This window comes from Macrobrachium rosenbergii, chromosome 12, assembly GCF_040412425.1.
Source record: "Macrobrachium rosenbergii isolate ZJJX-2024 chromosome 12, ASM4041242v1, whole genome shotgun sequence".
NCBI lineage: Eukaryota > Metazoa > Arthropoda > Malacostraca > Decapoda > Palaemonidae > Macrobrachium > Macrobrachium rosenbergii.
In genome coordinates this window covers 13963001-13987023 of record NC_089752.1, presented here as the reverse complement: position 1 = coordinate 13987023, position 24023 = coordinate 13963001, and the positions used below count along the sequence as shown (strand labels likewise).

The following is a 24023-nucleotide window of genomic DNA, read 5'->3' as shown; positions in this document are numbered from 1 at the left end:
CATTCACACATAGGAAACCAATTTTGAGCATGGGCTTGCCTTTTTCACTTTCAATATATTCGGCCATCTTTGAAGGGTATGTATAGAGCTATTCCAAGGAAATGATGGATTTCTCTGCAAGAGCTGCTAGCTTTTTACTGTCTCACTCTCTGTCACTCACTGGCGCTTGTTGATTTCGAATAATTGCACTTCGAGCGATTACTGTTCATTCGAATAACTGTTTCTCGAGTAATTGTTTTCCAATAATTGTTTTCAAACAATTGTTTTCGAACAATTTTCACGATACGGGAGTATAGGCAGAGATGCCTTGAACTTGCCTAGCGAAAGCATCTTAAAGTCAGAATGATTATATCTGGCAGAAGAGAGGGAAGAAAAGACTGGAATTAAATACAAAGTAAAAATAAACAGAACTGCATACAGATGGAATTAGATAAGAGAGAGAGGAGGCGTTTGGAGACCAAGAAGTAGCAAAAGCAATGTAATTAGGTGTAGACGAAACCGCAGCGGGAACGTACTGTTGTAGTCTAGACAGAGCTCGTTGTAGTACCGGCCTGATGGCTCCATACCCACGTAGGAGTGATACTTCGCGGCCTCCAGTTCTCCCAAAGACATCGCGTAGCTCAGAGCGTAACTGCAGAGAGAGAGAATACAGCGTTATGCGCTGTCTCCTCCCGCAGAGATGCCCATAAGAGAGGACTGGAAGCCCCTCATTTTCTAAGGGCACTTACCTTTGTCAAGAGAAGCAGCTAGCACAGGAACTTCTCTGAACGATGGGTTTAACTCACTCTTGGCTCTGGAAGTATCCCTTCCAGAGACCAAAGCTCTTGCCAGTTTCAGTCTTACAGCAACTCAAGGTATCAATTTTAGCTGGTTGCATATTTTGGAGATTAGTTGAATAAATGAAACGACAGAAATAATGACTTTCCTGTATGAAACGAAATCTTTCTGTTGGTTAAATCTGAAACTTGGCACGAGCTCACCAGAGCAAACACAGGCGTCCCAGATACCATCTGTTCCAGAAACTTCCCTGTCAGTGGCGTCTGAGATGGGCACGGCCTCTTGGCTTCTCAAGATCACTTCAGTAGCATGTGGGGAAACAATAATCTGGCTACTTACTGCTGTAATCGAGGCAAAGCTCGTTGAAGTATCTTCCTGAGGGCTCCATACCAACGAAGTTGTGAATGCAATCCGTGCCCGTCATGCCCAGAGCCATGGCGTAGTTCAAAGGCTTGCTATTCGAACCCAGAGAACCAAAAAAAGAGTTCTTTTATAAAAACAAAAAGAGCAGAGTAGCTTTTCTTCAGCCATGACACAACAACAACAACAACAACAAAAACAAATCAAGTCTACATACAGATAACACCAGTTATTTAAGCAGAGAGAAAAAAAATTAAATATAATCAGTCAAGATGGAGTTTATGGGGAAGGCGCTGTCAAAACCTAAATTTTCCTTGTAAACGGAGGTTAAAGAGAATTAAACTGAGTGAAAATAAATGAAGTCAGTAAATTGGTTATTTTTTAATATTTCATTAGTAGATTATTAATAGGTTTAATGAAATAAAGTATTCTATTTTTACCTGATGTCGAGGAAGCTCTTTTCCGAGAAAGAAGGTGCGAACGGCAACCCAAGGGAATGCGGCCCGTGTGGTCTTAATTTTCTCTTTTCAGTAAACCACATGAATTTGCTCAGAATTCGAATAGGCAGCCATTGACATATGACTCAAATGAAAATTTCTCTGGCTTTCTCAGATTTTCAATCAATTCCTTCTCCCACCAACAAATTTTGTTTAGGTGAAAACTGACGCTGAGACGAATCTCACTTGCAAAGGTGGAATTCCAAATTACAGTGGACAAACTTCCACAGGTAAGTTTACATTAACTGAATAGCCATTGTCAAGAAAATTTAATTTTCATATATGATATAAGTGAAATACTCGTTATCAGGTAAAATGGAATTTTAGTTAAATACAAAAGGGAAGTCTTTCACTCGTATTAAGGTAATGTGGAATTTTAGTTTACTATTTAAACGTTATCCACACTAAAGGGAAAGCTGTAGGTGTGCATGCAGCAATGTCACTTGTCATGTAAAAATGAAGTTTACCCTAGACCTACTTTTGAAAGCCGTAAATAATCTATGCAATTCCTAATGAAACCTTGCGAAAGAAAAATATAATTATTATTTATTATAAGTGGTTTTCCAGAAATAGATATCAAGTGAACCTCAAGAGTAAGCGCTTTTTCAAAGCACTTACTCTTTTTTTATTATTGCTGGAAGAGAACCTATTTTTTTTTACTGCATATAAATGATCAACTTAAAGCTGAAAATAAAGGGCAAAATGTTATGTTTAACCTAGACAAGTCAGAACAGCAAAAATATTATCCCTTGAATAAATACAACTTCAATTATTCAGTTCTGTCCAAACTTTGCCTAAATTTAGTATCCTCCTTGACAATCCCTTAAAGCTGACCTAATCAAAATTCGATATAAAGAGTCATGTTAAAGTTTATTATATGAAAATTCAGACCATCCACGTATAAAAGCATACAAGTAATGAAAGAAATTAAAAGACCTCTACTGTATTTCTGCATCAGCATTAATAATTTTATCATCGGCTGACCATCTTGTTCCACTAGGTTTTCTTATTATACTACTGCGTTTATTTTGTCCTAGGTTGTGTTTCCGTATACCTCAGATTTAACAAGCTTCCAAAACGAACCACAACTGAAACTGAATGTACAAATTTCAGGGAAAGAGTAAACTAGAACCTTGACTTAATTGTTAATCGCACAAAAAAGGGAGTGTACAGTGAGTATGAGGTACAACACAACTCCGTTGCTTTTGGATTTTTATTCCGTTAAGCAAATTTTTGTCAGTATTTCAACAACTACATGGAAAATGAGATATCTAATAATAAATCCATTCAGTTGAAGGCACGTCCACCATAGAAATATTTGATAAATTTCAGTTGAAACAACGGTAGCCTATGATATACTGGAATCGTTTAGTGACTGAAAGGGTTCTGTACTACTTTGAGGAAACAGATCTAAACTACTAGCAATATAAAACAAGCAAAAAATGCGCCAAAGTTTCTTCGGTGCAACAGAGTTTTCTGTACAGCGCATAATGCTCTATGAAACTTTCAGCCACGGCCCATGAAACTCTCAGCTGCGGCCCATGAAACTTTCACTCACGGCCTGGTGGTGGCCTGTGTTGTTGGCACCTATAGCGGTGCCAGACGCATGATCATGGCTAACTTTAGCCTTAAATAAAATAAAAACCACTGAGGCTAGAGGGGCTGCAATTTGGTATGCTTGATGATTGGAGGGTGGATGATCAACATACCAATTTGCAACCCTCTAGCTTCAGTAGTTTTTAAGATTTGTGGGCAGACAGATAAAGTGTGGACGGACAGACAAATAGCCATCTCAAAAGTTTTCTTTTCCAGAAAACTAAAATGGTAAAAAAGGGTATGACTCTGAATTACTAATAGAATACAACTGAAGCAGATAGTCCTGTGTCCTCATAGTATGTTAGAAATGTTTCTGGAGATTTTAGTAAGGTTAGTAAGTAACTTAGAACTACTTATTACTTGCCAGAGAGTGTTAGCAAAGACAATACTACAGAAGAAAAAAAAAAACAGGTAGACCAGAATGCAACACATGAGAAAACCACAGTTTTCGGGTGACGGGAAATTCCAAAGAAAAGTACGTGGGTGGTTGAACGAAAAAAAAGTGGGGGAGGTTTTCTGTAAAGATACGGTCATGGCTCTTTGACTCAATCTAATAGCATCTGATAGTTTGATTTTTTTTTTTTTTTTTTTTTTTTGTTGACGGCGCACAGTTGATTCCAACTTATTTATTTTAAGTAGTTTAAATAATACAGTTTCATATCTTGAGAAGCATAGTGGCCTACCTTATAACTGGTGTCAAAACATTGTCGGAACTTTGCTGACTCAACAGCCACTGTACATAATTCGCAACCAATAAAAAAAAATGTGCAGACCCATTCATACTAAAAACATTATACAACAAGTGAAAAAAAGACTAGAATAATTGTAGTTGACTAGTTAATCTTTGAAGAATGTATTCTACTTTTTCTTTGGAAATTAACTAAAATTCATGTTTTAAGTAGAAAATAATGACATGCTCTGAGCTCAAGTGAAAGATACTTTAACGACATCGAATAGAAAGGACCGCTGGATCTTTCCTAGATAGTGGACCCCAAGAGTTTTAACCCGGTATGTATCCACCTTTGCGGCGTGTTTAGTACAAGCCCGTTGGGGATGACCGTAACAAAATAAACAAAAGACTGTAAGTATCACAAAGATAATGACCCCAAAGAAATATTAGTCCTATATAACGACCCCCGAACTTTGCTGAGGGTCACTATCTAGGAAAGATCCGGTCCACATCCTAGCTTCAACAGCAAATCAATTAACAATGAAAACACATTTACTTAATACGTATCTGTTGGCAAACAGATTTTCTGATCATTTCATAGGTTCTGTTTATTAGGTTACTTCAAGTCCTAGCAAAAGGTACCCACCTGCAGGACTGGATGGTAAACGGTACATTGACATCCCCAAGAGAATGACGCTGGCCATCTACGGTGCAGATGGAGACTCCCCAGTGGTTGGGGTTGGAGCGTTCCAGCTGGGGAATGTAACTAGCCACCTGTGGGATATATAAATAATCAAGTCGATAAGTGATTTGTTATCAATTCATATTTTTTAAGTCATTTTGATTAGTGTTATAGGCCGGAGTTTTATTGCTTTATTGAAGGTCCAGTTTGTTACTTTTATTTTAATATCAGATGGAATGCATCAATTTCAGCTTCGCCATTTCTTTGCTAAAACTGCATTTTTTTTTACTATTTATCTAAATCCCTCTTTATAATAATAACACGGTCTTTATATAAGGTAACTTAAGCTTCAGTTTCGAAAACTTATGGTATATAAGAATCTCTACTTCTGAAGACGAGATTATGTCTGTGCATAAGTTTTGACTTCTAGGAAAATATTTCTTTACAAAAATATTACCTTCTATATAAAAGAAATTAGATGTTTAAACACAATGCACTCCTGGGCAAAAACAGTTAGTTCTTTAACAAAATGACAGTTTCTGCTCAAATACAATATTGTCCTATTTTACTGTTCTTTACTATGCAAAGGAGATTACATCTAAAGTGTTTACTTCCTCTGAAAGCGATTATTATTATTATTATTATTATTATTATTATTATTATTATTATTATTATTATTATTATTATTATTATTATTATTATTATTACAAGAATATCCACTTCTAAGCAGAAGATTGAATGTTAAATATCCACTTTTATAGAAAAAATTACTTATGTAACTCCTCTACTATATCAGAAAGTTTACTTTTGTAAAAAAAGAATAAAACATCTATACTAAAATCCCTCTTCAACGCTACGGAATTCACATCCCCACGAACCTTGCCGTTAGTGTTGGCTTGACAAAGGGCGTAGATCTCATCGATGTGTTGGCAAAATCCCCTGAAGTCAGGGATGACAAAGGAGGAGGAGAACGCCTGTACCACGATTTCCAGGTTATCAGAAATTATCCTGTGAAAAAGGGAAATTCTAAATAGGGTCAGAAAAGGGGAAAAGGGGACGAGAATGCTGTCCTGATAGGTAAGGTGACGTGAATCGTTTAGGATAAGATGATCATAGACACAGACATTAACATATATGACGGAAGATTCGTTTTTTTTTTCTTTATGTTAGGACCTACAATGAAACAAAGCGAGAAAAAAGAAACCTTTTTACCTTGAAAGCTCAGTGCAAAAGGTTATCTTGGGGTAGAGGAGGATATCAAAAATAAATTGTAAAACAATCATTTTTGTTGTTGCTGATGTTGGTATATTTATAGAAATGTTAAATCTTTACTTTCCTAGTATATGTTACTGCTCAAACAAGTACTTCCAAGGCCAACCTTATTAGCACTGATATCTACAGTCTATATCTATCTACATATTTGCTAAAAATACTTGATAAAAATCATAACACATCAAGAGAGCCGATCATGATATCAAAAGACATTGTACTTTTTCAGGTTAATTATAACCACGAAACCTGAAGCCTGGAAAAGTAAAAAACCCTAAAACCTGGCTTAGGAAACTATTAAAAACAAAGCAACTAAAGAATGAATTTTCGAATTTCACACAATGGAGATCCGATTCTCACCCCATGAACGTGTCATAATCGACGTCCACAGCTTGGGGGTCAGGGGACGTGACTCTCTCCTGCACCTTCTTCAGGTTGCTTCGCATCTCCTTCAGGCGGGGATCTGAGTGGCGGAGACCCGTAGCCATCAGGCCCTTGGGGGAAAAAGAGAATAAGCCGTCAGTTATTAATGGATGAGTATACATACATACATACATACATACATACATACATATATATGCAGTATATATATGTATATATTCATACATATATATGTATATATATATAGTATATAAATATATATGTATATATATATATATATATATATATATATATATATATATATATATATATATATATATATATATATATATATATATAAAACTAATTAAGAGGATTCACCAATACTAAATAAAGATGAATATTTACTACGCTTACAGACAAATCTTAACATATTATTCAGTTTCACCTTCAAGTTTTAGTCTTCTTCACACGGAACATGTAAAACGGTTTTATCACTCAACAGGAATAAAATGTACACAAACGATATAATATTTAACCAAAACAACAAAAAAACAACAAAGAAAAAGGATAATGACCAGCATCAAGCAAACGATATGCTGAGATAACTTCACGCAACAGGAGATGAAAATAAAAATACGAAGAAGAAATAATAGGAAATATTAGATTTCCATCTCAGCTCAGGGCCACCGCCTTACCATCAGGAACTTGTTGAGATTAATTGTCTGTTTCTCTTTGTCGCCAAACATCTCAAAGAGGCGGTTCTCCACCTGCAGCAGGTGCTGGCGGACCAAGCTGTCGGGGAGAGGAAATTCGTGAATTGTCTGCAGCGAGAGATACACTGGTAATATCTTTCAAGATAAATTTTTTGAAGTTAGGAATATGGTGATAGGTTATCCACTGCATATTATTTATTAATTTCTTTTCCGTAATTTTCTTTGTATATATAGAGTACATATATATCTATGGTGCATCACTATATTGTGATCGGAAGTAATGAGTAAGAAGCCACAATAATGTAAATGACACTGTATTTATTCATCATATATATATATATATATATATATATATATATTTGTATGTATATATACAATGGAAAATTATTGAAAAACAAATATGTACATATATATATATATATATATATATATATATATATATATATATATATATATATATATATATATATATATATATATATATAGTCCATAAACAACCACCATCTTTTATAATTTCCATAAATTATATATGCATATACTGTACAGTATATATATATATATATATATATATATATATATATATATATATATATATATATATATATACATATACATATACTTAAGTGTATATATATACTGAAATTAAACTGTCTAAATACATCATGCATGCATTGTCTTTTTTTTCAAGGGCATTACACTGCATATGATGCAGCATACATCCATCATAAGAAACACATTAGAACTACCTGACCAAAACCTTAGCATAACCTTGAGATCCAGCAGAGCAATCATTGAACAAAGATATATAGGAAGACCTTATAAAGGATATCCTTCTGTTACAACACACGGTTATGTGAATGAGGACACTGTTAGTATTCAATGTTAGGCTCCGGGACAATCACTGAGTTATTAATTCGAAGGTTATAAGTATATTTCTATATTACTGTTATGTAACGTATTCATAAGCACAGGCACGTGCGCGCTTATGCTTACTGTGTGGATATTTATGAATATGTGAGCGCAGTACACGTGTGTGTGTGTGTGTGTGTATGTTTCTCAGTGCATATATATACATATGTGTGTATGTGTAATATACAGTATATGTATATAAATACATATATTATTTATATATATATACATATAATGTATAATATACTTCATATATGTGTGTGTGTATATACGTGCGTGTGTACGAGTAAATAAGCTTACTTGAATCTACATATGTTGGAAGTATATATTTTTATCTTCCAATCTGAATGCCTAATTATGCTGAATGTCCATTAAATATAAACATAGGTTATTTATGAATACTTACCTTCACTTAGTTTGTATGTGCAAATGTGTAAATTCCATTGGCTAAACAGGTCCTGAACCGCTACCAATAATTTAGTAACAATCTACGCAAATCAGTCAACAACCTCTTAGTACTGGGTTAACAACACAGGTTATTCTCAACTACCACATGGTTACGTGACGTCATAAGAGGGTCAATGGGTATGGGGGTTTATAACGACTGACCTCACCTGTCCCTAACTATATGTCGCTGAAAGCAGCAATTATCGTCCCTGTTCGGTGACGAGAAAAGGAAATGGACTGATTAACAATTTCGGGTTATAAAATACTTAAGATAAATGGAATCTGTCCCGTCTTAGGGGAAAAATAAAAAATCTCTCAGGGCAAAAATATTACTGACATAAAAATGAATTCCGTCATTCTGGAGAAGACAAAAGGATCATACGAGGTGGGTTATAAAATATTTTAAAATAATTGGGTTGCTAACCAGGCGTGCGATTTCCTTTCCGCGCGTAAGCGAAGACAGGAGCCCATAAACTTCGGATAAATCAGTTTCTTTTTAGAGATCATTTGAACGATTTTACCATGTCCTCTCTCTCTCTCTCTCTCTCTCTCTCTCTCTCTTCTAATTTTGTTTTTATAAACTGTTATGAAACTGCCTTTAACAAAGCATACTGATAAATGCTTTGTTAAAGCATTTATCAAAAATGGATAATTAGCACTACCGAATGCTCTCATTTTTCTTCCTTTTGTTTCCTGTTTCTGCCATCTGACTGAGATTATTCATACAAGTAGGCAAAATATTGTGTTAGCTCGGTTCTGAAGGGCAAGCATGGCCAAACAGCACTCGCCTGGTTGGAAATTATTCGATAAAATTCACTAGTCCTACTTACTCTTTGCAGTACGATACATTCCTCCTGAATATCCTAGGATTTCCTTCATCAGAAAGACCAGACATGGTGAATGATAGTCTGTATTTTTTCGTACGTTTTGAATTGCACTAATGACCTTTGCGACCTGCTCCAAGGTCACAGGATGTCTTACTTCCGGACCTACAGTGCAGTTGTTCCAACCGTCCAAGGGGCTGAATAAGTACCAGTTTTTTTTTTTTCACAGTTCTGCTCACCTACCAAACCGCACGATACTACTCTTTTGTTAAATCTGTTTAATGATAATTCGTCTACTGGTTATGGACCAATACAGCCAATATACAAATAAAAAACCTTTTTCCCACTAGTGAATTTGAACGTCCCATGGGGTCTTGAAAGCTACTTCACTAATTCCGAAAATTTCGCACACAGGTGGAGCCGAGATCTCTTCTGTAATTTTTACACAGAGATTTACTGCAGGAACCACAATCACAAAAACCACAAGCAAGGAGATATAACGAAGAAGTCTATGTGCATAAGTCTACTAGAGCAAGTGAAGGGAAAACGACTCGAGCGCTGCCAGCAGTCAGTCAGTGGTTTCGTGGACGCTATCTTGCCTAATAGGAGCAAGTTCTGAAACTTCGTGCGCTTGGCAGTGTGCCCTGGCAATGGCCAGTCGCATTATTTGTTTCTTGGGAATTCTTTCTCTTCTATCTCCGGTCTCCACCCGCATCGAGCAAGATTAAATACAGCTTTGCGACGGCAAATAACAGCCGAGGTGCTAATCAATTGGACTGAGCTTCCGGTTTTCCGAGTTCCGTTTGCCAAAGGGCTTGCGTAAAGACAAGTTTTCCGAGACAAATAGTCCTACTTTAGATTGTTTTCACAGAGGGCGCTGTGGAGGCTGCAAGGATTATTATAACCAGGGCACTTTCGGCAAAATAATGCAAACTGAAGCAACAGAACTTGATGCTCTCTTCTTACGCAAGCTTGGTGCAATTTCTATGGAACGTGAAAGGATGAACTTCCTAGATAAAGAGGCTTGCTACTCAATTTTAACTTTTTTTAACACGACATATTTTATTATCTACAAGTTTTCTGCATTTATTTCTAAATACTTCAAAAACTGATTTCTAAAATTAAGTTTATATTTAGTCTTGTTTAAATATAAAACATATGAAATTGCAGATATAGTAACTATAATAATGCTGCGCATTCAATTACTTTTATAGTTATCATACAAAATCTCATGATGATGATAATACTGACCAAAACTATTATTATTATTATTATATCATCGATGCTTTTGTTTTTGTAGTTGATGCTGTGCTGATTTTGAAAAAGGTTTCTGTTATTCAAGAAGGGTGTACAAATACCTTGGCAATGGTTTCGTCCAGTTTCAAAGGTTTTAGTGGTGAACAACAACCAATATTTGCAAGGGTGGGGGGGAAAGTACGTTATGTGTTTTATATATATATATATATATATATATATATATATATATATATATATATATATATATATATATATATATATATATATATATATATATATATATATATATATATATATATATATAATATATATATATATATATATATATATATATATATATATATATATATATATATATATATGTCTCACTTCATTTCGAAAATTTAGAAATTTTCTTTTAATCTTTATTCGAGTTCATATTTTTGAATGTACCTTTCCATATTGCCAAATAAGGCATCCGTCACGCATAAGCCCTCGTACGTCAATATTACTCATTATAACGACTTCTCACCCTGATGCCAAAATACCCTCACTCCCATTAGCGGGCACACTCATGCACTTGCCCTTACGCACACACACACGCGCGCACACTCAAGCTCGTGCACATAGTCGCACACTTGCGTAGGCCTCAGAGTTTATTAAAACTGTCACCTTGTGACACTTCCGTGCGGGCAAATCACCACGAATTATTAAACAGAATTTTAGATCCCAGATTTCCATTACTTTCTCTCAATCGAATATCGTGATGTCCATGTACGTATATTATAAATCTCTGAGTATTACTATTTCCAAATATTAAAGAGAACTAAGAATAAATATTGTTAAAATATTACAGAAATGAGCGAAAATCATCGTGAATCTTATACATAATTTTAGATCCAAGATTTCCGTTTTGTCTCCTAATCGAAAACTGTGATACGCATGTATGCATATCATAATCTGTATATCATTTCACAATAATTAAAGATAAATAAAAATATTGTTCAAGTATTACATAAATGAACGAAATGTTTCCATAAAATAAGACTAGTAACAGGTTTTGGTTGCTGATAAAGAGAAGAATATGAATTATATCACCGACAGTGATGATAATGAAAAAATGATGCTTCACGCCATTTCAACTTTATTATCAGAATCATTCTTGTGAAGCAAAAAAGAAAAAAAAAAGTCAAAATTCCACCTCCTGAACACCGTCGCTTTCTATAAATGAAGATCCAGTCAGCACAGACCACTGTCGTGGGTGGAAGAGACTCACGTAAGTCGCCTTATTATGTACAACCGTTGGCACGTCGCCCTAACTTCTTGGACTGCCAACTCGAACAGGTGGGCAGGTGCGGATGAAAAGAGGGGCCGTTTTGAAAGGCTGATTCATAGATGTGCGTCTTTTTGAGTTCATAATGAAATCTGACGTTCATTTACCTTTATTCTTTTGTTATCTTCAAGTGTGTCTTATTCTACGCTTCTTCCCTTGTGTCTACAAGTATGTATTCTTATTTCACTTGAGAGTAGTTTTCATAAGACTTGTTCCATATGAATGCTTACAAATTATGACCCGTAAGTTATAATAATAATAATAATAATAATAATAATAATAATAATAATAATAATAATAATGAATGAAAGGGCGTGGGGGTACACTAGTCATAATGATGATAATACCTCCTTTAATAGCATTCATTATCTTCTCTTACTAACATCATTATTATCAACCTGGTTATTCTTTTCATAATAATAATAATAATAATGAAACGGCGTGGGGGTACACTAGTCATAATGATGACAATACCTCCTTTAATAGCATTCATTATTTTCTCTTAATAACATCACCATTATTATCAACATGATTATTCTCTTCATAATAATAATAATAATAATAATAATAATAATAATAATAATAATAATAATAATAACAATAATAATAATAATAATAATTGTGTAAGTCCGAGTTGTAAGGGAAAAAAATCTGTTTAGACCCGATGAAAGGAATTATAGATACGTCAGCCAACCCAGTACCAGCCATGACAGATAACATGGAGTTGTATTGATACACAGCCAAAAATTCCTCAGTACGAAAGATTACAGTATAGAATTTGAAGTGTTTTTTTTTTTGAGGTTTTAAGTGTTGTGTTTTTTATTTCCGCTCTGTACTTTTAATTTTCATTGTTTTTTTTTTTTTATTCCTCCGAGGTTGTCGTTCGTTCGTTAATTGATAGTCATGTCTATCTGGCAGTATTTTCTTTTTTCTTTTTATTAATCTTCCAACCTCCTAATCGGACGTTTTTACAAACATACACACATACTCAAATACACACACACACACACACACACACACATATATATATATGTATATATATATATATATATATATATATATATATATATATATATATATATATATATATATATACTATATATATATATATATATATATTCTACATGTCCAGAGGGCTTGTTGAAGTACGTGACGAATAAATATAACTTGATAACTTGATTGGTAAAAAAAAGAAGAATGAAAATTATTTTCTGAATTTTACTATTTTTGTCACATATGTTTGTGCACACACAAGTAAATTATGTGTGTGTATAATATACATACATACATACAAAATTATATATATACAAATATATACAGCATATATTGTATATATATATATATGTAATATAAATATATAATTATATAGTGGTAGCCCGAATATGTGAATGGCAAAATTCTTTTTGGATAGAGTTAGATGTAACTAAAGTAATCTTCTTAATTCTCTCTCTCTCTCTCTCTCTCTCTCTCTCTCTCTCTCTCTCTCTCTCTCTCTCTCTCTCTCTCCGCTACACTGAAACTGATGCAATCCAAGCGCAGCAATTGATGGCTGCGCACCCTCGCAATAAAAGCAGCACAATGGCCGTCAACAATATTTTGACGTTTCAGCTCCACTAAGTGACAATTCTTTTTGTCGTATCTCAGGCGATGTGTCAGAATTCGCGGGGGGAATATTTATAGAAGCCATTATCTCATCTCGCTCCAATTTCTCCATTCGCTTACCTCAAAACCTCGAGATTGTTACAAGAAATATTCTGATTGAATAATGCATCGTGCTTGGTGGCCCGAGGGATCACGTGAGGTGGAGGATATATTCTGGATTCTTCAGTGCGCCTCAGAAAATCGCCTCACTCCCAAATAACATATCTAGAGAAGCGATCATTTAATAGAACTGACAATTTGCGTGGATATTGTGCTCGATCTTTTAGGAAAATTGAAAGCGTTTTCTAGAGACAAATGTCACGTCTAGAAAAAGAAAAGGCTAGAATCTTTTTTCATACGACGATTGACTTTACAGTCACAGTCGCCTTGCATCTATTTTGGCCATGAAGCGATTGATGGGTTTATAACGCGCACTTGCGTCATCTCTAACGCGACATCGCAAGCGTTGTGTAAGCAATACTTTGTAAATGAAATAACGAATTCGAAAAGTATGTTGCTTTTCGTCGGTACTCTCTGATCTTTTCTGTTCCTAAACTGATTTTACGGAATTGCGAAACTATTTACTGAAACGTATTTTGGCGTACAACTGTTTGTGTCACCCTGCCAATTAAGTTACTCTACGCAGATTCACGTAAACTTTCCAAAGAGAATTATAATTCTAAGTGACTCTATTTTTGGAACTTTCACTCCTAAAATTGTAGTACAGTATTGTAAATTACTGGGCGCTAAGCATATTTATAATTTCATAGCGTTAATTGCTCTATTTCAGGACCACACATGGAATATTTTTGTCAGGAAATGCTTGCTATTAAAAACAAGTTTTGTTGAGACCAGCAAAAAATATAATCTCGATTTTTCATTGATAACGAGAGGTGTAGCTTCGGTTCACTCTCACAATATAACTCCAAATAAATCTGCAAGAATTCAAAATCCAAAATAGATAAATTAATAAAGATACTGTAACAATGAAACGGCATGGTGATTCACCAGTCATGATTATGATAATCCCTCCTTTACTATATAGCATTCATTATTTTCTCTAATTAACATCATCATCATCATTTTCCCCATGATTATTCTTGTCATTATCATTATTTCATACAACGAGTAAAATATGCGCCGAAGTTTCTTCGGCGTAACCGAGTTTTCTGTACAGCGTATAATCAACGCCACCGAAAATAGATCTATCTTCGGGGGTCTCGGTATAATGCTGTATGAGCCACGGCTCATGAAACTTTAACCAAGGTCCGATGGTGGCCTATTCTACATCGTTGTCAAAAGCACGATTATGGCTAACTTTAACCTTAAATAAAATAAAAACTACTAAGGTTAGAGGGCTGCAATTTGGTATGTTTGATGAGTGGAGGGTGAGTGATCAACATACCAGTCTGCAGCCCTCTGACCTCTGTAGTTTTTAAGATATGAGGGTGGACAGGAAAAAGTGCGGACAGAGAAAAGTGCAGACAGAAAAAGTGCGTACAGAAAAAAGTGCGGACGGACAAACAAAGCCGGCACAATAGTTTTCTTTTGCAGAAAACTAAAACCTACAAGTAAATTACATGATTCACTGTACAACAGTAGAAATACCTCAGATCGATTGAGCATAAACCAGGAACCCACATTACACAACTCTCAAAGAGATACGAGTATGACCTATGTGAAGGTCACGAGCTATGTTTATCTTCAAGCTCACCGGGTGTTTGCTCAACTGACGGAAAATTATTCAAATATATCTGCGAAAAGCGAATTCTTCATTGATTATTCATGATTCTAAAGTATCACAATTTGCCGTAGAATTTCTTTAAAAGAGCTTCAATAACTTTTTGTTATCCTCTCTCCCGATCTCTCCCCCTGCACACACACACGCGCGCGCGCGCGCAGACACACACTAACACACATATATATATATCACCTCTTTCCAAACAGACATATTATATATATATATATAGATATATATATATATATATATATATATATATATATAGAGTAATATATATATATATATATATATATATAATTTTATATATATATACATATACAATATAGATAGATAGATAGATAGATAGATAGATAACTGTTTGAGGATATGCAACTTTCCAATTCCTTACTTATTTGATGTGTATTCTCACCAAAACATTACATGTCATATTTGATTTTTCCGTTATGCAAAAACTGTTTACAATGACAACCAGAGTCGAGTCATTCACGAAATCTATCAAAGTTACCATTGGAATTAACACAGGTAACGACAATTCGATATAAAGCTCAACCATCAGCCTCTGGCTGAACGAAATAGATTCATTATGTGCTCACGAAAATCCACCTTCTGTAACAGTTGCGAAATGCCACCCGGCATCATTATATTATTTTGGAATTTCTTGTAACAAATTGCAGAGAATAAAACGCAACGAATTTCAAATGCACGCATCAGATAAGTTTACTTGGTGTCAAGATAATCAGGAAACCGTGTCTGCCATGAGAGCTTATTAACGAAGTCTATACTAAAAAAGGCTGAGGTGTCTGACTAGATGATGTGTCTTTCTAGGAATGAGAGTAAGAGGAAATGCAAGCACCAATTCAGATTCCATGGTATAAACAATTATGTCTGAGACATCAAATTACTGAGTATTTTGGCTCTCTTCTGCCCATACAAAAGGACTGATAAGATATGCAGGTTTTCTTACGACGACTAGCGTTGCACAGTCACTGCAGCGAACAAGATGAATGAAATTTCGGGATAATAGGACAGAGAGAGGTCAAATCATAAACGGCGTTTATATAACGATCATATGCATATTAGTAAAAAAAAATCTTGATGTTTGATGTACTGATAAATTTAGATAACTTCTTACTTGATGCATGAAACTTTTCTTAAAGACTAGTTTTTTGTGTATCTCGACTAACCTATGATGTCGGTGAAAAACAAGAAGGTATTAAAAGTACGGTCTTCTATGTACTGTGAATATCACTTTTACTGGATACTTAGAATCTGCCGTGGAAACGTAATTTATGAGGTCCAAAAAACTATGACTAACTACGGAAAAAATATTCAGTATATAAACGTACAGAAACGCAGCAATTAAAGTGCTTGTTAAAAAAAAGCCTGGGAGACGCCAAGGGAACAAAGCTTTCAAGTCTAGCATTACAATCTCATTCTCTCTGAGAGAACTCGAGCCCTAGAAATAACAATCAAGAGTTGTTAGACGAAAGATAAACAAAGCAAGTGAGAAGCTACTTAATTTGAAGGTCACTGATGGTGACCTTTGTCAGAGAATCTTTTATTTTTTTTTTGAGTGGCAAATGGTCCACAAGTGTTGTCCACAACACATGTAGATGAGCACCATTGCAACATACTGCAATACCTCGAATTGCAGTTACCCGATAAGGAAAGACATTCTCGTTTAACTGAGAATTCATACATGAAAGCATTCGATGACGGTTTCCACGCTTGTCTCAATATACTACGTCAAGGGTTCCTGACGTATTTTTCTGAAAATAAACAACCCAAACGTACTGATACGGTCACATCGAAACTTTAGAGGTCTTTCACTTAGGACTTATCATTGGCTGAGCAGCTGGATGAGGCAAGGGGGGTTAAGGATGCTATTGTCGTTTTCTATTAAATCGAATTATGTTAGCAAGAAAGGCTTTTCCTTGTCAAAAATGCATAGATACATACATATACACATTTATATATATATATATATATATATATATATATATATATATCTATATATATATATATATATATATATATATATATATATATATATAGATATATATGTACATATATATATATATATATATATATATATATATATATATATATATATATATATATATATATATATGTACATATATATGAATATATATATATATATATATATATATATGTACACATATTTTATATATATATATATATATATATATATATATATATATATATATATATATATATATATATATATATATATATATATATATATATATATACACACACACACACACAAACCACATAATATACGTGCTTACGGAGCATTCATTAACATGCACTCTCATAATTTTTCTATAATAATCTGCCTATTACTTGTCGTTTTTCTCATCCATTCTTGACGCAGTTGGCGTATTCTAATCGTTCGCTTTACGTTTTGTCTTTTGAAATTGTGAGTAGTTCCAGAGCCAGGGTTTATATTATTTTTTTTTTAAATAAAAATAAGTATTCGTTTCATTGAAAATTTCCAACTTCATTTCCCGAATTATATAATGAATGGGACCTAAAAAGTTATCAAGTAATCAGAACACATGTTTAGCAACCCATTCATTGCAGGGATAAAAAGACATTGAGGAAAATTCCCTACAAAATTTCTACTTTCTACAAAAAGTGGCACCTCTAATTTTATATAAAAAATACTACAGAAAAATAATATAAATGAGTATATACAAGTCCCTCCTTTCAACACTGATATCACAGATTTTGTATCAACAACTGGATAATATCTACAAACAACAGAAAGAACAAGAAATTTTTTTTAGTAATATCTTACCTTGGTTCAGTTTTTCTTTTATATGCGATCAGAGACGATTAGGAAAGCATGATAAAGAATCTAGGTCTACCAGAAGTTATATTTACAACAGAGCTGCGATAGGAATGAACTTTTCGAGTTCAATGCAGTACTCTTAATTATTTTCAAATTACAAATTTGACACTGCCAACAATAATAATTTACGAATATTTCATAATCACGTCACTAAAATGGCGTAAAAATCTACACTGATGCGTGTATATATATATATATATATATATATATATATATATATATATATATATATATATATATATATATATATATATATATATATATATATATATATATATATATATATACATATATATATTTATTTATTTATTTACATTTACATTTACGTCAGTGTGGATTTATTACCAATATTATTCAAAACGAGAAACTGCATTGTACCTGACCACTGGCAAAAGAATTTAGAAAATAGCCATATCCTACCGCGACTGTTCATTTGACTGTTTATTTACAAGTATTAGTAGACTATTAATTGCACCATTCATCTCCCTGTTCTGTGATGGATCTAATCGAATGACATTTTTCCTTTCAGGGTGTTATTTGAACAAGGGAACTTCTAAACCAATCTGTAACATTCAATGACCACGCAAGATTTCAGACGTGGCGTTCTCATACACAAAAATCGTTAAAATTCAGACTTGTCATTTCTGACATTCTTGGGGAATCATAGCTATGAATAATGTCATGTGAGAAGCAAAAAAATACAATATATATGTGTAAATATATATATATACTGTATATATATATATATATATATATATATATATATATATATATATATATATATATATATATATATACATATTTGAACAGGAGAGATAAACAACTATTCAGGCGAGAATGCATCTTAATGGCTGATTGAGAGAATTTAAACAGCTGTGTTATATGTTGTTTCACTACTGGTATATTCCAGTAAAGAATATATGAACCAATTATCAACTCAGAATAATGAAGCAGGTAGTAATCACAATAAGAATGACCACCATGAAAAAAAAATGAGACATTAACGCCAAAGCAAAAGAGGAGAGACAATAACTCACTAATCTAATTTTGAGAAAAGTAATTGCTAACTAATGACAAATAACAAATAAGTGTGGTAAAACAGGGGCCATTCGATACAGGTATCGAATGGAACCTCAACAACTCTGCGTAAGTCTTCCGCAAACTTGTATACTTACAATGACATGTCTGACAGCTTCCTGGGCAATTTTTCCATCTCCTCAGCTTCCGTCTTCTCTATAATGTGCTGTGTGAAAGGATCCGCGTACTCAGCAGGAGAATACTGGAACGGAAACCATAATTCTAGTTAGAGATCTGTATAGTCTTTATAAAACTGGAAACCTCTCGTTGGTACTTTTATGAGATTTTTTACATCTTTCTAAGATATTGAAGTTTAATTTTTCGTGTATTACATTTAAAAGATCTTTATTTTAAAATCTACAATTGTCTTTAAATGGTGAGTAAAACAGATTTTCAAAACAAAAAAAAATATTGTTACGGCTTCAAACGCTTATCATCGTTAAAATTGCGCACAGAATGTGCTATATTCAATTGCTGTATACACACATTATTATATATATATATATATATATATATATATATATATATATATATATATATATATATATATATATATATATATATATTGAGGCTATCAGTCGAGAAACATGCCAAGCGCCATCCTGAGTCAAACTATTTTTTTTATTTAATTTATTATATTTTAAAAGTGGCACTTGGCATTTTTCTCCACTGAAAAGCTCATATGTTTGTATGCAGCCTATGTGTCCGAGTCTGTGTTGTATGCAACCGTAGGTAGATAAACGGATACACACAAAACTAATTTGTATATAAACAGATACCGATCGCTAGGCCACAGACCAGATATACATGTACAGACATAACTTACGGAATGGTCAGTCCACTGACTCATCACAGTCTGGAAGAAGAGGTCATCGCTCATCCTGCTAAGCTTCCCTCCTCTCACGCCCATCATGAGCAATGCGTCGTTCTCCTGTCTTCCAGCCCGCCTTTGCTGTTGCTGCGGATTCGGTTGCTGCTGCTGCTGCTGTTGCTGTTGCTGTTGCTGCTGCAGTTGCTGTGGCTGTTTTTGCTGCTGTTGCTGTGGCTGCTGCTGCTGCTCCTGCTGTTTGACCGTCTGTTCAGCCAAGTTCTTCAGGTGGGCGTCCAGTTCTTCCCCTGTTAGCTCAGTGATCACCTCTGAGTTGGTCCTCTGCTGGATTCGGAGAAAAGGAAGAAGTGAATGGGGGATTCTCTCTCTCTCTCTCTCTCTCTCTCTCTCTCTCTCTCTCTCTCTCTCTCTCTCTCTCTCTGCTCTGCTCTAGAATGTGATCTTTTTCTCAGTCTCAGAAGAACTGTTTTAATCCCCAAGAACACTCTCTCTCTCTCTCTCTCTCTCTCTCTCTCTCTCTCTCTCTCTCTGCTCTGCTCTAGAATGTGATCTTTTTCTCAGTCTCAGAAGAACTGTTTTAATCCCCAAGAACACTCTCTCTCTCTCTCTCTCTCTCTCTCTCTCTCTCTCTCTCTCTCTCTGTTCTAGAGTACCATGTTTTCCTCAGTTTCAGAAGAAATGTTTTAATTGCTAAGAACTCTCTCTCTCTCTCTCTCTCTCTCTCTCTCTCTCTCTGTTCTAGAAGGCGATCTTTTTCTCAGTCTCAGAAGAACTGTTTTAATCCCTAAGAACATTCTCTCTCTCTCTCTTTCTCTCTCTCTCTCTCTCTCTCTCTCTCTCTCTCTCTCTCTCTGAATGTCGTTTTAATTGTGATCAAATCTTGTTGAAGATTTGATTTCTTTTAATTCTCTCTCTGCTATACATACCGTACAGACATATATACAGTGTATATATAATATATATATAATATATATATATATATATATATATATATATATATACATATATTATATATATATATATATATATATATATATATATATATATATAAGCGGTATATATGTCTTCATGTACGAATGTCTGTATGTATGTATGTATAGTTTCTAATCAAGGAAAAAATGTAACTGCGTTCAATATAACTAGAACTTGTTGCAACATTTCCTCTCTCCTTACATCGTAGCTAACTGCTGCATCTCATTTAAACTAGCACCCATCTGAAAAACTTCCAGCAAAGACTCATAGACCTAACGGTATCTCCAGACGCATGCACGTCATTTTAATCATATTAATTAGCGGTGTCAGTTTACTCACGATGAAGCTACCCTTAGTTTCAGATACGCAAGTTGTTTTTGAAATTGGGTGGCGCTAGTCTAGTTATCTGAGAAAGGCATTTAAGAAAATTTATCTAGGCCTAACTAAATCGTCCAAGAGCCGGCAACAAATGTCCAGTGATCCATGAAAAAATCTAAGAAAATTTAGAAAGCTGTGACCAAATCACTTTATCTGAGATTAAGTACATCAAGAAACGGCGCCACTTGTCTACTGATCTGAGAAAGATATCTGAGAACTACCCCACCCACTTATCTCTCAATCTGTTACCACGAGGAGAATTCAGAAGAATGTCTCCTATCAATCTGGAGATGGCGCCACTTGTCATAAAAATGGGTCTTTTCTAAAATATAGAATCGTCGCGCAAGGACTACTCGTTCTTCTTTTTCAAAGCATGATGCACATGAAGTTTTTGGAACCTCTAGGCCATGTACTTGTGTTGATTTCTTCTTCACTGCCTATATTCTGTTTCATGATTATAGTATGTTGTGTTGTTTGTCCAGCCCATCCTAAGATTGTAACTATGTCTACATTTGTTATGTCATCTGAGCCTTCCATGAGACCAGTGGATGAATTTTAAATTAGCCCCTAAAGTACTATTCTGTGGGGATGACTGCCTTAAGATTCGAGTCCTCATCTCATGAGAAGATCGGAAAGTCACGTGATACTCACCGGGAAGGAGACGGGGATATCAACGCTCCTGTGCCTGGAGACCTCTTCTCGAGAGAAGCGCTGCATCCTGTGCAGGACGTAGCTGGGAGGCTTGAGGGCTTTGTCCTCCTTGTTGTCCCCGAGGTAGAACTGGACGTTTGTGCCGCCGTCATGGTTCTGGCTGCTCGTCATCAGGTTGTTTTGGTTCTGTTGGAGGAGGTTGGCGTGGTCGTTGGGGCCGGTGGGGGCGTTGTTGAGTTGGTTGTTGATCTCGTTGGACATCAGGTTCTGCTGTTCTTGGTGGAGGTCGAACTCGAGGGCTTTCGGACTGAATCCGTTTGGGATGTTGGGGTGGGGCGAGCAGCAGTTGTTCTTGCCGTCCTCGTTGTCGCTGCTGCTGCTGTTGTTGTTGTTGTTGTTGTTGTTAGTGTTGATGATCTTCATGGCGTCTGGAGAAGGAGGGCAGATGAGGGCACCAAACCAAGATGATGGCGACTGTGGGGAAAGAAATCTCAATTTCACTTCGTGGTCTTGAATTTGAAAGGTTACTTGTTTCATATTATTTCATAACACACATTTCGACATCAAGCAATATATTACGTCTTTACAAACTGTACCGGACTTGTCACATGAAATATTAAATTTAATGTACAAATAAAAAAAAAAATCGTGAAATACACTTCAACATGTAAATATGTGACCATGACAACCCATAAAAAAAGAGCAAGTTCATACATTCTAAATCTAAACCATTCTGTCCAAAGTATATGTATTCCAAAATTACGCCCGAACGTTGTAAAGCCAAGCCAGTCATAATTTGAGAGCCCTGCTACAATAAAGTTTTCCTTGCTATTATAAAACTGAGGATGCAAATAAACATATACTCTAAATTCGCTTAGGATAAATTTGACTGATACTCCCTCTAATCCTTCAAAGTATCCTTGAAGAACTTGTTTTTCACTAATACTTATTATACTGTAATATACAAACTAACTCTCAGTTTCACCATCATAAGTTCAAAGCTTATGCACATGTATGTATGTATGTATGTATGTATGTATGTATGTATGTATATATATACATAGGGTTCCTGGAGAGAAAGATGGCGACGGTTCAAACGAAACAGCCCTGCTTCTTGGGTTATTTTTAAGGGAGACTTTGGCAGACTTACAATGCAGGTACTTCTTATGTGTTGCCTAGACTGCATTTCGCAAGACTTGATTTTTTTTCTTCACACAAACCGCTTTTACTTTTCGTATAACTATTGAATGTAATATATGGCAATTTGTAGAGTTTGTAGGCCTATATATGCTGTAACTAAGTTAATGGGCGATTTTATATATATATATATATATATATATATGAATTTTTATCACATCACCGTGATTCATATACAAGCATTAAGCTACAAACGTCCTTTAATATCCAATTCGCTCTACCTCGGAAATAATATATTTTCATATATGTTACCGAAGGGGAGTTTTTTTAGTTAAATATATGTATATATATATAAAACTCATGAAATTTACTTAGGTTAAATAAGCCACATACCAGTGGCCTTATTTTGTGGAGTGGCTTTTTTGTGGAGGAGACATATTTGAGGGAGTGGGAGGAACTTTGAGAGAAGTTGAAAGCATGTACTGTAGTTAAAACCGGTATGATAATACAATCTTAACGAGACTTTCCGATTAAAAAGGGATCTTCAGAATAGTAATGTGTTAACATGTAAACATTTAGGCATTAAAAGACAGATACCAGCGTATATATATGAAATAATACTGAGACAAATGTGTATGCATATATAAACATCTCGTGCCAGAGGGGAACTTTAAAGCATTTTGGGTCGATGAGTATCTTATCTTTATCGATAAAATAACTGATGAGAAAAAATCAGAGGCTTACATAATTAACGTTAAGAAAATCGCATATTAATTTAGTTACAGCATATATAGGCCTACAAACTCTACAAATTGCTATATGTTACTTTCAATACTTATACGAACAGTAAAAAGCGATTTGTGTGAAGAAAAAAACCAATTCTTGCGAAATGCAGTCTAGGCAACACATAAGAAGTACCTGCACTGTAAGTCTGCCAAAGTCTCCCTTGTAAATAACAACCCAAGAAGCAGGACTGTTTCGTTTGAAGCGTCGCCGTCTTCCTCTCCGGGAACCCTATGTATATATGTGTGTATGTATATATA

General features: G+C 34.7%; 1 protein-coding gene across 26 annotated transcripts in view; it reads right to left on the bottom strand.

Annotated features, from left to right (window-relative positions):
- Positions 1-24023, bottom strand: part of LOC136844406 (glutaminase liver isoform, mitochondrial-like) — a 90222-nt gene that overhangs the window by 10564 nt on the left and 55635 nt on the right. For 5 of the 26 annotated variants that reach the window (XM_067113549.1, XM_067113560.1, XM_067113542.1 and 2 more), the window contains exons 2-10: positions 21844-22317; positions 19840-20166; positions 19112-19215; positions 8451-8492; positions 6910-7006; positions 6212-6345; positions 5461-5590; positions 4547-4674; positions 1117-1232 (exon numbers count right to left, since the gene is read on the bottom strand). In XM_067113549.1, coding sequence (XP_066969650.1) covers positions 1117-1232; positions 4547-4674; positions 5461-5590; positions 6212-6345; positions 6910-7006; positions 8451-8492; positions 19112-19215; positions 19840-20166; positions 21844-22317 — 1552 coding nt within the window. Of the gene's footprint in view, positions 1-515; positions 632-1116; positions 1233-4546; positions 4675-5460; positions 5591-6211; positions 6346-6909; positions 7007-8450; positions 8493-19111; positions 19216-19839; positions 20167-21843; positions 22318-24023 lie in introns of all 26 variants that reach the window. The other 21 variants (XM_067113550.1, XM_067113565.1, XM_067113546.1 and 18 more) reach the window with 7 other exon arrangements.